Below are 14,821 nucleotides of genomic sequence, written 5' to 3'. Positions count from 1 at the left end.
CTAATTCAAAGACATACAGAACTTCTTAATTATTTTCAAACTAGCTGACAAAGAAAACTTCTATTGGCATAGGTAAGAAAGACCAAGAATTTTTTTTTTTTTAAGACAGAGTCACAGAGGCTGCCTACATTACTGGAGACCCCTTTGGACTCACCCCTCAAGTGCTGGGATAAATCAAGAATGGGGCCAAAGACAAAGCCCATGTCCAGTGCTTATCTAGCATTTGCAGGGCTTGGCTTTGATCTCAGGAACCAAAAAGTAAAGAATGACAACTCATTTAAGCTGTGTGTGGTGGAGCATGCTTTGAAACCTAGAACTTGGGAGCCTAAGGTAGGAGCATCATGAGTTTGAGATTAGCCTGGGCAGCATAATAAGATCTTGTCTCAAAAACAAAGAAGAGAGTAAATACATATACATAGGCAATATATATTTACATATTTATATTCATATATTTTATATATTGAATTTACAGAAAAACAATGCATTTTGAAAATGGCAGTAAATTTTTCACTCACACAGTCAAATACAGAAACTTTCTGTCATAACAAAATGAAATTTTTATTAAATGACTTAGGAATAAAGCTATTAGCACTGTAAGACTTGTAAATGAAAGATTATTAGATTTACCTGAGCAGGTTTCCAACTTCTATCTTTCCATCATATCAAATGAACAATTTGTATTATGAGGAACTGAAGGTTGTAAAAATTTGTAGCTTTAAATGGGACATATATAGTTCATATGTTTAATAAACATAGCACACATATGAACTTTCTAAAAGATATTAATAAACTAAATCTATTATTTAATTACAGATATTTGTCAATTCAAACACCTCTCAGATTTGTTTTTTATTCCTCTCCAATTAGCTCTCCTTATACCATTCCAATCATGATGATACTGACTCCTTTCATGAGGTCACAGTTTTCTATTTGAAAACGCTCCCAACAAATAATTTTTCAAATATTACAGTCCTGAATAAAGACCGTCTTAAGATGTTTCTTTCATTTTATGTGAATAAATCTGGAATAACAAAGTGATGGTTCAGGTGTATTTACAGTAAAGCCAAAAAACTCCTGATAATTTCTAGTAATAAACATTTTAATGTTCATGGTCTATAATCAGACCACAGATTTAATCATATGACTTACAGTTAACAGTATATCTTATTATTAAAATAGTCCTGCACACTCACCTGCTTCTCGCTGACGTTCTTACATTCTTTACACACAACCTGGTTAACCACAGTTCCATGGTACAGACGATTGATGAGGTCATGGCCGGAGGTCCCAACCAAAGAGGTTTCCAAAGCACTGAAGAGAATTCGATTCAGTTCCTGCACATCGTGTTGCCTCATTTCCTGCAAAACAGGGTGATTTTGTGCGGCAGACTTTAAAAAATAGACTTAAAAATAGTGATAACAAAAACCCAAGATGAATCAAGAAATCCATGGTAAACCTTGATTCACTACAAAGATGTTTAAGTGAAATCAGCTGATAACAGGTTACAAGATCACCTATTTTGATTTACACTACAAAATGAAAAGGCAGTGCTCAGTGTTTACCTATAACTGAACTCACGCCACAGCTGGAAGGTGTGTTTTTCTTGTGAGAAAGTACACTGGGCCATGCCACAGACAAGAGTAGGGAAGAGCACAAGTGGTCCTGCCAGCAAGCAAGAGCCAGCAGTGTGTGTACAGGTAAAGTTCATTTAGATCACAGTGGCTGGTGATCATTACCAAGTGTCAACACTGAAGAGGTAAAAACCAGCAAATACAAGATTGACATGCACTGTCACTGAGGATCTTGCTTTAATGTCTCAATCCATTACGAATCATGTAACTGTATGTGAACTAGCTCTTTAAGAACACTTTATAGCCAGGCACTGGTGGCTCACAACTATAATCCTAGCTTCTCAGGAGATTGAGATCTGAGGATGCCAGTGCAAAACCAGCCTGGAGAGGAAAGTCCGTGAAACTCTCATCTCGAATTAACTACCAAAAAGCTGGAAATGGTGCTATTGCTCAAAGTGATAGAGCACGCGCCTTGAGCACAAAAGCTCAAGAACCTAGGTTCCAGCCCTAGGAGTGGCACACCCCCCCCCCCCACACACACATTTTATAAACCAAAGCAGCAGAGTGTACCATCACTGAGAAGCAGAGAAAAGGAGAAAGAGCAGTAGAAGAGGACTTTAAGGATGGTGAGGTCCTAGAAACCAGGAGACGCTGGGGCTTCACCACAGGTGACGTGTGCCAATGACCCAGCCTAGCTCAGGACAGAGAAGTGTTTTTTAAAAGGTCATGGCACATAGATTCCATGGTAGAGTTTACTAAAAAATATAGCCAGGAGGCAAAGGAATGAGGAATGGTATAGGAGAGGCAGTGAGGGAGGAAATGTGTGAGTTTCATGTGATGAGAGGCAGAGAAAGGGGATGAAAACTGAGCAAAGTGTGGGACTTGGGGTCTTTTTACTTGCCTGTTAAAATACCAAAGAACGTAAATTTGTCCTACAGTACTGGCCCTGGGGGGCCAGAACACTGTGGCTGTTTTCTAAACATGCCTTCATTTGGCAATGGTGCCACAACGGGTTTAGCACTGGAGGGCTTCCTACAAAATTTTATTCAGAAAAATGCAAAAAAGAGGAAGAAGTTTATATGGTTTTAGGACATAGGAAACGGTATGAAAACAGAACAACAAAGTGTGCTGAGACTGATCTGGGAAGAGAGTGGGGGAGAAGGGAAAATGACAAAGAATGACAGATCAGATTTATTTAGTGATGATAATGCAGACAAAAAACACTTTTCCTTGTTGCTGACAAATGTTTTGTGTTTGTATGTGGTAGAACGGCCTTTGGCATTCTAATAGATTGAGAGGAACATTAACCCCAACCCTCCATTCAGAAGAAAATGAGCAGTTGGGGAAAAATCAGGATGGAGAACATGAAAACACTGGCCAAGAATGGAAGACTAAAAGTTTAGCTGGTGAACAGATTGCCCCATGCATGGCAAATAACGTCCATGTGCTATTTCTAGTTTTTTTTTTTAATCTTAACTAGACTTGATGAAGATTATTTTAGAATGGAAATGGCAAAAAAAAAAAATCAGTTCCTGTACTTCTTCCCAACCCCAAGTCACAACCAGGCATAAACTGTGGTATACAGTACCTATTGAACAAATATACCTTTGGCTTGTAATTATTGAATGTAAAGCAACATTCAAACAACATATGAGATCGTAAGGCAGATTAAATAAAGGCAGGTAGATACCATAGTGAAGCAGTGTGGCCTCTTCCCGCCCCTGCCAGGAGCCTCCTCCCAGGCCTCCGTACCTCATTGCTGGTCCACCCAAAGCTGTCAGTGAGGTCTGTTGTGGATGCAGCTTCCTGGTCTAAGAGCAGAAGCTGAGCAAACAAGCGCTGCAACTGTAAAGGTATGATTCGAACCTGGGGGACAAGGAGATGCATTCTACATGAGCCTTTTAACACACTGAGTTCTTTGTAAAAGAACTGTAGACTAGTTTTCTCCTATCTCTAGTTCAGCAAAGAGTTTATAAATCTCTCATTACAAATAAAGAATTAAGATTCAGCTCTTCTAATGTAGTCCAAAAAGTTTTATCTTAAGAGTTTTCAATCTTTTTTTAATTAAATTTTATTGACAAGGTGTTGTGCAAAGGGGGTACAGTTACATAATAAGGCAGTGAATACATTTCTTATGTTATCTTACACCCTCATTTTTCTTTCCTTTCCCTAGATCAGGTAGGCATATATACAATATCCAGTGTGCCAAAATCATATACAGTAACCACGTAGGGTACACCACAGGAAATTCACCTAGAACTTTAAAGGTAATAGAGATTTCAATCTTGACATGCACAGTTCAAGTTAAAACTCAAAAGAAGCCCAAATAAAACACCCAAATCAACGTAGACAGTAATTAGAATCTCTCATAGTTCATTTTTTCTCTCTATCGCTAATAGCTTGCTACAGATAACATAGGAATTTTGCAGGCACCCAGATCTCCCTCCGGAGTCCTGGTGTTTCTTAGGGCTGGTGGTTCCCTGTCTCCCTTTCTGCTGGGTTCAGGCCTGATGTCCAGCAGTGCTTTTCTGCATCCAGTCTGTAGTCCAGACTTCGATGGGTGAAGAGAGAATAAGCATTTAGAAATTTTTGGAGAAATGTTATTATATGGATCTATTATCTGTTATATGGTTGAGGGGAAAAATGCCACAAAAACTGTTTACCACACAACTGGTTTGAGAAGCACTGGGTGGCATCATGAAACACTGCAATAAAGAATTACATCTGGGCCTGGTGACTTATGCCTCTAATCCTAGCTATTCAGGAGGCTGAGACATGAGGACTAAGGTTCAAAGCCAGCTCTGGCAGAGAAATCTAAGAAATTCTTAAAACCAATTAACTAGCAAAAGGCAAAGGTGTGGCTCAAGTGGTAGAGTGTCAGCTTTGAGCAAAAAAGATCTTGAATTAAAGCTGATATGCGCATGTGCACACATAAACACACACTTACAGAATTGGGCATCAAAGTGAGGACTAGAGGGCTAGGCAGGGAAAACATGACTTACAGCTTTCCTTAAATACAATTTCTCTACAGTAACATACAAAATAATAAATCCATTCTCTACTCAATTTCCATAACACCAAACTGAAAAATACTAATTTCTATATTTCTTTTTCCATAGTGTTGCAAGTAAATGCATTAAATAGATGTTTTGGTAGGCTAATGTGGACAGTATATAAATATCTCCACTATAAGTTATAAACACATCACAGTGAGATAAGTTTTATCAAAGTACTGCCAGCATTGTACTGGAAAATTCTGCTTTTTGGAAAAGTAATTTCATTGCTAGGGGTATAAGGAAAGTCACTTTCTGAAAATAAAGAACATACTGGTCAGAAGTAGCATTATTGTTTCCTATGAATAAATAACTTAACTCCTCCTTTAGAAACCATTTTTTAATATTCCAAAAGACTCCAGTAAATTACAGATTTAATACCTTTGCATCAGGTTTATCCTTATCTTCTAAGGAACCAAGCTCTTCCGGACCAAGAGAAAATAAAGCTTCTAAACAAAAGCAGAACAAAGATGTGAATGACATGATTTCACCTTACAAAACTATCTTAGAAAGCCAAGACCACAACGAAGCAATATCCGTAAAGATCTGAAAATACGACTGGGACCATATTTACACCTTAATCTACACTTGCCTCTTACATTTTTGGGCACTGAATCTAAGGAGACAGAAGTGATGTGCTAAGGTTTCAGAGTCATCAGTTCATACGCATCAAAGCATACACATCCTGGGCATGCTGGCGCACACCTGTAATTCCAGCACTTGTGAAGCAGAGGTAGGAGGGCTTCAAGGCCCGCTTAGCTCAAAAACCCAAGGCTCAGTGGTAGAGAGCTTGCTGGCACATGCAAAACCTCAGGTTCAATCTGTAGCAAAAAAAATAAAAATAAAAAATAGCCAAACCATCTATGAACGGTATCATCAAAAGTAACTGCCTTCTGTTGCCTGTGGCAGTGAGAACTGGAGGTCATGGGGAGTCCCAGGAAGCACACGAGTGACGTGTACATTTTGAAACGTAAGGCTGGCCACCAGCCTTTTATGGGAAGGACCATCTTTTACTTTGATGGTATACCATTCCCTTTTGGGGAGTGGGGTGTACAGATGTCTCTTCTGTGGGTAATGGTGAAAAGTTGCCAGCCTTGTGCCAGTCTCCCTAATTTAAAAAAGTAACTTTACATGTGGGTGCATCACCCAGTGACAGCATATCTGTATCTTTCGGGAAGTCTGTGTCCTGAATTCCCCCAGGGAAAATCTGATATGCCTCGGGAGGGCAGGGATGCACGGGTGCGTCTTTTTTATTGGACGTGCGGCAGTTCTAGTACTTGTTGCGCGGCATATTCCCATGAAATTCTGAGACTGGGCAAAAAAGGAACCGTAAGCCTACAGGTTAAAGCACAAAACCATTCATATGGGGACTTCAAACTTCCCCTCCGGATTGGGAATGTGGCATGGTGGTAGAGTGCTTGCCTAGCATGCACGAAGCCCTGGGTTGGATTCCTCAGCACCACGTACTCAGAAAAGCTGGAAGTGGTGCTGTGGCTCATGTGGTAAGAGTGCTAGCCTTGAGCACAGAGAGGCTCCGGAACAGAGCCCAGACCCTGAGCCCCGAGTTCAACCCCTAGGGCCAGCAAAAAAAAAAAAAAAAAAATTACCCTCATTACTCCTAGCTACATTGTCCTGGTGGTACCATGAACTCAAATTGCCTTACTATAAAATACCATAAAAAAAAACCTCCTCCAAATTCTCTGCCCCAGCGCTGTTAGTCCTTACCAAATTATAGCTCCCTTTTATCTGTGACAGGACCTGCAAGCACACACATCCCATTACAAAGCGTGCTGGAGGTAGCGGGGTACAGCTGTCAGCCCCACTCCTGCCTTCTGCTGGCCTCCATGACCCTCCCCGTCCCTCAATCGTTTCTCTTCTTTTTTTTCTGTCTTTCTTCTCTTCCACCCTTCACTTCCCTCCTCTCTTCTCCCTTTTTGAGGCACTTTCACTAAGTAGCCTAAACTGACCTTAAACTGGTGATTTTCCTGCCTCAGCATTTCTCAGGTTTTTTTGTTTTTTGTTTTTTGCCAGTCCTGGGCCTTGAACTCAGGGCCTGAGCACTGTCCCTGAGCTTCTTTTACTCAAGGCTAGCACTCTACCACTTGAGCCACAGCGCCACTTCTGGCCTTTTCTGTTTATGTGGTGCTGAGGAATCGAACCCAGGGCTTCATGCTTGCTAGGCAAGCGCTCTACCACTAAACCACATTCCCAGCCCTCTCAGTCTCTTCTTAACATTACTTTCCTACTTCAAGTTGCCCTTTAACTGACCATATTAAAACCTGGAAAAAATGTATTCCTCTTGGCTAATGCTGAAAATGTCTTTACTTTTCTTTTTATACTTTCTATTAGCATCAAGTAGTTGTACAGGATTTTATTTGAACATGTCCACATAGGTATACAATCAACATTAATTAGACCCTTACTTCCTCCGTCACTCTCTCCTTATCTCCCTTTCCTAAACTAATTCCAACAAGCTTCATTTTCCTTTTTTTTTTTAGTGCTGGTCATAGGCTTGAACTCAAGGCCTGGGTGCTGTCCCTGAGCTTCCTGTGTTCAAGACTAGCCCCTTACCACTTGAGCCACAGTGCCACTTCCAGCCTTTTCTGAGTAGTTTATTGGAGAGAAGACTCTCCTGACGGGGCTGGCTCCGAATGGTGACCCTCAGATCTCAGCCTCCTGAGTAGCTAGGATTACAGGTGTGAGCCTGTAATGAGCACCTGGCTCATTTTCCACTTTTCCACATGTGCCTAAAGTATTTTGACCAAATTCACCTTTCTTCACCTTTTCCACTCTCTTTCCCGCTCCCACTTGTATCCCCGTCACAGGACGTGTTTTACATTTTTGCTTTTCATTTGCCCTGCCTTTCATTTGGTGTTTTACCATGGTACTTCTTTCATTGATGCTGAAAATTTCCAAGAGGAGAATTATTCACTGTATCACAAGGAAAATTTTATGAAGTAGGTCCAATCAGGGACAATGATAAATATTTACTAAATTTCCAGAAAAGGAAGTGTGTGTGTGTGTGTGTGTGTGTGTGTGTATGTGTGTGTTTAAAGCTTAGAACCAAGAGATCTAATATATCATAAAGGTCTAATAAGTAGGATGGTGGTGGAAAGAGATTCCCTTTCTCTATCATTCAGCTAGAGGATGAATCAGGCTGTCCACAGAGCGTGGAGACCTTGAGTCTACAAAGCCACATAACACTGGGACCCCTAATCACTGCAAGGCCAAGAGAGCCACAAACTGGAATAAAAGGAACACAGAGCTGAGTGTTGGCGGCTCACGCCTGTAATCCTAGGAGGGCAAGATCTGAGGACCGTGGTTCAAAGCCAGCCCTGGCAGGAAAGAGACTCTTATTTCCACTAAAACGAACAAAAACAAAAACAAAATGAGAAGTAGAGCTGTGGCTCATGTGGTACAGTGCTAGTCATCACCCCAAAAGCTCAGGGACAGTGTCTAGGCCCTGAGTTCAAGCCCCAGGACCAGTACAGAAAGAAGGAAAGGAAGAAAAAGAGAGAGAGGGGGAAGAGGGGAGGGAGGAAAGAAAAAGAGAGAGAGGGAGGAGGGGAGGGAGGAAGAAAGAAGGAAGAAGGGAATCTGACAAACACGTATAAATAGCAGCAAGAATCAAGGGCCTAGTTAGTCAATCTGACCTCTGAGAGTTCTCTTTATCCTCACAATAACCCCCAACTCGTTTGTTGTCAAAATATAGCAAATCTGAGTGGGTTTCTATTCTTTATATATAACCCTTTACCTAAAATGGAGTCTTTGGATTTTAGAATTTCTTCAAGAAGACAAGAAGATATATATTTCATTCTCAGCAGGGTCTGGGCAGACAGAACCCACTAATCAAGATAACATTCTGGAAATCAATGTATGAATAATGGTCCTAGTGAGATAAGACTTTGTATATAGTCCAACAGTAGACCGTGTGTGAGTGTGCATGTGTGCTTGCCAGTTCTGAGACTTGAACTGAGGGCCTACGCACTGTTCCTGAGCCTTTTTTTTTTTTTTTTGCTCAGTGCTAGTGTTCTGTCACTTGAGGAACAACTGGCCTTGTTGGTAGTTAATTGGAGATCAGAGTCAGATTTTCTGCTGGGGCTGACTTCACAATACTCCATCCCAGCTTCCTGAGTTGCTATGATTATAGGCATGAGCCACTGGCACCTGGCTAGATTAAGTTCTGAGGCCAAAATTTAGGTCAGATCACATTTTCTGGATTTCACAACTGCAGGCGAGCAATTGTGAATGTGTATAAATATTCTGATATCCCTCTCCACTGCTTAGGTGTTTGTTACTTTGTAGATAGTACTAAACTAGAAAATATATGTAATGTAGCAATAATGAAACTGGGTACCCCAGACAGAATTCTCTTTAGGTTGTGTTTTAAATAATAGGAACTACAAAAGAAATAGATGGTCTTATTTTTAAATTTTGTTATTAGATATCACTAGAATCACTCACAATATATTTAGAAAAATTTAACCTTCACATTTCCCTGCAGAGAAAAAATCACGAATTTGTATGTTACGTTTGCAACGATAAACACATACTGTGGAATACAATTTTAGGAAACTCTGTGCTTCATAGCATTAGCTACACATAAAGTCAATGGTATGTACTACTATTCAAATGCAGGTAATATAGCATACCTCTGAATTCAGGTGTAAAATGAAGAGTCTGAAGAAGGGAATTGAGGTAACAGGTTCCGCCCTGATTTCTGATTCCACTTAAATTGGTGAATTCTCTGGGAGCAGGTGGCTCCAAAGTTTTAGTCTTTAAGTTCTTCCCTTTTCCATACTGATTATTTGACACACTGGAATAATCCTCTTCAAATAGGTCCCCAAACATTGTGGAATTTTTCTCCTTAAAAAAATGTCTCATATGAATGCTTTTGCTTTTAGAACAAGTCTCTCCCCCCACCCCCCCACATCTTCCTTACACTTTGGGATGATTGACTTTGGTTGACACTTTCTTAGTTCATAGTCTGGAGGCAGTAAGATTTAAACCTTTTGAGATTTCGTAGTAGGATCTTAGTTCGCCTGCGTGACCAAACTATCTCCTTACAGCTACAATGTGACAATACACGTCTGGGACCGTCATTTAAACAGATTAAAAAGAGAAAGAGCTTGGCCCACGGGAAATGAGGGCTGTCCTTCAAAACGCATATTCACGGAAAGGATCAACGAAATCCAAGTCAATGGTAGGAGGAACAAAACCAATTTTAGAGCCTGAGAGGTGAACAGGAGCATTGGGGTCACCAATTAATGTCTAAAAAAAAATCTCTGCATCCCACACCCCTGGGCGCCACGTGCCGGGCAGGGGTTGACACTTAAACGGATGAACCACCAGGGTCGGGGGTGAGCGCCGACTCGCGTCACTCGGCGGGGCCCACAGCGCTTCCACGCCCCGCGGGCCGGGCAAGGTCGGTGCGGCCTGGACCCGGGGTAGATGCTCCCGCGGCTGCGGTGAGGCCCGAGGCCGCGGCCTCCCCACGCCGCCGCCGCCGCCCCGACACCGACGGCTTCCCCGTGTCCCCCCCCCCCCCCCGCCCCGCTCCTCACCCCCTTCATCTCCCTCCTCAGATCCCAGGACCGGCCTCAACTTACGGCCTAAAGCCCAGACCCCCGCCCCGGCCCGCACGCCCGGCGAACGGACTCCACCCCGCTGGGAGCCGCCATCTTGGCGCGGGCGGGGCTCCGCGACCAGGTGGTTTTTATGGAGGGCTCGGGACTACGTTTCCCAGGGGGCTCGGGGGCAGGCGCCGTCCACTCTCGCGAGACCCGGCGGGTCTCGCGGTTCCTCGGTGGCAGAGGGAGCGCGGGATTGGCCACCGGAGGGAGGGACAGGTAAGCCCTGCCACGCGCGCGCGGGTGCCGTGCCCCGCACGCAGCCCCTTCCGCCTCGACGGGGCTGTGCACACCTTACCTGGCTGTAGCCTGGCGGGCTCCCGCGTTGCCCGGTCATTTGCCAAGCACCGTGGCTTCTCCCCTCAAACGTTCTGTCCCCCGTGGCCCTCGTGAGGCGCCCCCACCCGTCCCCCGCAACCGTCACAGCTTCCCCGGTGGTAACTTCCTGTCGACCCCCTGTCAGGGAGACGTGTTGGTGGGACCCTGTCCAGGGCCACACACACACACACACACACACACACACACACACACACACACACACACTGCTAGTGCAGTAGGAAAGGCTCCAAGATTCCCTTTTCTCACATTACACCAAGTGCTCCACTTCTGGGGCAGTGCTGGGGATTGAACTCGGGATGTGTGTGTGTCGGGGGGGGGGGGGGCTTGCACTTGATAGAGTGATATACAGAGACACACACACACAGACACACACACACCCCTCAGCTTCACTTCTACCTTCCTTGTCCAATCCAGTCTCCATCCAGAAGTGAATGAGAGGGACACAGAAGAAGTCACCTCACCTAAAGGTTTAGGGGATTGAGAACAGGAATCGCGGGGGAAGTTAGAATGCAAGGAGTCCAAATAAATGTCAGCCTAAGCATTTTGCTTGCTTTTTTTTTTTTTTTTTTTTGCCAGTCCTGGAGCTTGAACTCAGGGCCTGAGCACTGTCCCTGGCTTCTTTTTGCGCAAGGCTAGCACTCTACCACTTGAGCCACAGCGCCAGTGCCACTTCCTGCTTCCCCCCCCCCCCATATATGTGGTGCTGAGGAATCGAACCCAGGGCTTCATGTATTGGAGGAGAGCACTTTATCACTAGGCCCTATTCCCAACCCCGGCCTTAGCGGGGACCCTTTGAGCAAGGTTGCTGTGGCTGGAAAGTTCAGGAAGTGTTGGAAGGAAAAAAGTAGAGGCAGAGGACAGCCCAGAAATCAGGGTCTCCACTAGGAAATATAAGTGAGAATACACCCGCTGCTCCTCACCAGTCTTGAGTGCCCTACTGCCTGCTTAGTACCTCCTCCTCATGACTCTTTTCTGGCTGGCGGGAAGGGTCCTAGCAGAATCCTCAGCCATTTCCTCCTTTCCGCTGCTCTCATTTTGCTTTTCACACTGAGCCATAGGATAATATTCCACTGTGAACAGAAATGAGACTTTGATGCATGCTAGAAAATAGAGGAGCCTCACAAACAGTATGTAATGTGAAAGAACCAACACAGCAGGCCACAGATAGCTGCATTCCATTTGTACAAAATGCCCAGAGGAGGCAAATCTAGAGAGATACTAGACACTGCTGGGGCAGGGTGAAGTGAAGTGTGGGAGAAATAGGAAAGGGATTTCCTTAGTGGTGATGAAAACTAGGACCAGAGAGCGTTGATGGCAGTACAACATCAAGACGGTGCAGAATGTTCATGACTTATTCACTCCGAAGTGACAAATACGGTAAATGTTATTCTTTTTTCCTATTTATAAAATCAGCAGATATTTATTGGATATTCAGATGTTTCAAAGATGGTGTTTGATCCTGTATGGTTGTCACATCTGATCCTCAAAATAGTCCCAAGAGACAGCCCAATGTATTACCCCCAGATTGCAGATGAGAAAACTGAAGCTTTAGGGAAGTTATGACACTTGTCCAAGGTCACCCTTGGAAGTCCTGGAGTTAGACCATGAACCCAGGCAGGCTGATTTCAGAGCCTGTGTTCCTCATACTGTCACAGTTCCCTGCCTCTGGTTTTGCAAATTCACCAAGCTTGGAATAGGGAGGAGGGCAGAGGAGAACTGAGGTTCTGAAACAGAGAGGGAATTGATTTAGAGGTCAGAGACAACAGTTAGGGATAAAAACTGGCTCATCTCTGGATGGGGCTGCTGTAGAGGCTGGGCGCCGCACCCCAGTGAGCACTGCTGAGACAGGCCTCATGTCCCACATTTGTTTATACCAGGTCTGGCGGAGGGCAGCCCAGGAAAAGCTGCACCTTCCTAGATGACACCAAACACTTCTGGAAAGGAAAAGGTCTTAGTTTTTTGTCTTTCCCAGGCATCTTCCCTCACACTTTACTTGGCACTTTGCTAGATATGGAATATTCAATAAGCAACTTCTCAAATATAGATGCTAAATAAAAGAGCCACCATAAGCCTTGGGCCAGGCGAACAGGAAAGGAAAATGCTCCATGCCTACTCATGTGACAATGCATTTGGTGAAGATGGGCCAGAGACACAGAACCATCTGAAGCCTTGCTGTTCTAGGTGTGGACGGAGGAGCAGCAGCACCAGAGCCAACAGGGAACTAGTTAAGAAATGCAGGCTTTGAGGCTCATTCTAGACCCAGTAGACACAACTGCATTTGAACAAGGTGATTGGAATACATACGTATTAATAAAGACTGAGAAGCCTTGCTCTGACGTGGGTGGGTCTGACTTAGATACTGAGTGGCTTAAAACCCTTCATTGGCTCTATATTACTCCAAAGAGCAAATCCAAATTCTTTAAGAAGGTATTGTACAGTGATGGGCACTTGTAGTCCCAGCAACACAGGACTCTTAGGTATGAGGATTGCTTGAGCCAGGGGTTGGAGACCAATCTGGACCATGCAAGAGCCAATCAAAAAAAAAGAAAGCAAAAAGGCTTTATAAAGATTGTTATGATCTAACTCTTTATCACATACTCTGCTCCAATCATATTGTTTCTTCCCCCCTCTCTCTTTCTCTTGTGTGTGTGAGTGTGTGTGTGTGTGTGTGTGTGTGTATCTATATGTCTGCCTGTGCCTAGATTCTGTCCTTTAGCTTTTTTTTGCTAAAGGTGGTTGCATTATCATTTGAGCTACGGGTTCACCTACCCTGCTGTTCGGTGAATGTTTTTCTTACTTGGGCCCAACCATAGTTTCAAAAGTGAAGTGGGATCCTCTTTGTCCATTCTAACTTTTGTTTCGTTTTTGTGGGGAGGATCCTATCTAAAAAATATTATGGCCTACATCAGTGTGTTAAGTCTTTGTCCTATATTTTCTCCTAGCTATGGGTCAGTTGACTGGGGACAGCTGGAAAGAGATTGTGGGTAGGCCCAGATAAGCTCTTCTAAGTGTTGGCATACTGGGCTCTTGAGTGACCAAACCTAGAAGCTAGACTGACAGACCCAGAGGCTTCCAGATGACAGTGAGTGGCCTGTTGCTTAAGGCTTTGGGCACAATAGACATGGCAGTCAGCACTTGGTTGGGAGGCTTGCTGCTCTGGACTTTCACCATCAGCACCTCTGGCCCTTGGCAGGTTTTGTAATCCCTGGCCTCAGCAGCAGTGAGCCTGGCAGTGGATAGCAGCCAGGAGCAATGGGTGGTGCCCTTAGGTATTAACAGCCTTGGGTACTAAACTTCTCAGCCTTGCAGTGACTAATGACTCAGCTCTTGCTTCTGGGGCACTGACACATTGGCAGCTGTTTCTTCTAGTGAGCAGGACCCACAGTTTCCCTTCTGTGGCTCTTCACCACCCTCCTTGTCTCTACTACCTCTGCCCCCTATCATTTCTATGCCAGCCACTCTCTGAATCGCTGCAATTGCTTTTCCCTTCCTCCAGTCTACTGTCAGTGTTTCAACCTCTGCTGCCTTTGCAGTTGCTACAACTGTCCTGCTGTAGTAGAGACCGAAATCTCTGTGCTTTTTAAGGGATGAGCCCAGCTGTGCAGCTGGTCTGTGAGGTTGGCAGATACCCTTGAGCAAGCCCCACAGCTGGCAGCCCCTCAGGCATGGAGAAATCCTCACGCTGGTCCTTACGGCTGCTACTTCAGTTTGTTTCATTTCTTCCAGTCCTTTTGTGTTCTGACTGTGCCATTTCCACTAGTTTGAGGTGAAGTTGGAATGGGCTTCCCAAGCCATCTTAGAAGGGTGGGATGCAGTTGGATGGCTATCTGCAATTTTCTCCCCACTGTACTGTGGGCCCAGAAAGGCTTCTGCCAGGTGTTTGGTGAGTTTGGAGAGAATAGAGGGGCAACGAGATCACGGCGCAAAGTTCTTGTATTTCTGTGTGATCTGTGGGCCCTGCAGGTTGTTTAGGCTTATTTTTTGTGGTTGGATTTTAATAAAATGTCTGTGGAAGTTGGTAGTAGAATTTCCTGGGGAAAGGGGGGTCTGAGTTTCCAGCATGCCATCGTGGTGTCTGTCCCCTCACCCCTTGCTTTTCAAAGACAACGACCTGCAGTCCCAGGGCAAATGGCAATGGAGCAAATGTCCTGGCAGGGGCCATCCTGTGCTCCTCACCAGCAGCAAGGCCCTTGGCTGCGTGTGGAGCCCCCCAGGACAGGCTCCTCGG

At 44.4% G+C, this 14,821-nt stretch overlaps 1 protein-coding gene across 1 annotated transcript in view; it reads right to left on the bottom strand.

Annotated features, from left to right (window-relative positions):
• Positions 1–10,450, bottom strand: part of Usp40 (ubiquitin specific peptidase 40) — a 61,664-nt gene extending 51,214 nt beyond the window's left edge. Inside the window, exons 1-5 of the mRNA XM_048344506.1 lie at positions 10,234–10,450; positions 9,277–9,490; positions 5,006–5,073; positions 3,324–3,437; positions 1,194–1,358 (exon numbers count right to left, since the gene is read on the bottom strand). Of these exons, the coding sequence (XP_048200463.1) occupies positions 1,194–1,358; positions 3,324–3,437; positions 5,006–5,073; positions 9,277–9,475 (546 nt within the window). The 5' untranslated portion in view covers positions 9,476–9,490; positions 10,234–10,450. The remainder of the gene's footprint in view (positions 1–1,193; positions 1,359–3,323; positions 3,438–5,005; positions 5,074–9,276; positions 9,491–10,233) is intronic.
• Between the last annotated feature and the right edge of the window lie 4,371 nt (positions 10,451–14,821).

The sequence above is a fragment of the Perognathus longimembris genome, chromosome 4 (assembly GCF_023159225.1).
Source record: "Perognathus longimembris pacificus isolate PPM17 chromosome 4, ASM2315922v1, whole genome shotgun sequence".
Lineage (NCBI taxonomy): Eukaryota > Metazoa > Chordata > Mammalia > Rodentia > Heteromyidae > Perognathus > Perognathus longimembris.
The sequence above is the reverse complement of the archived record's forward strand: the minus strand, read 5'-3'. Positions and strand labels throughout refer to the sequence as shown.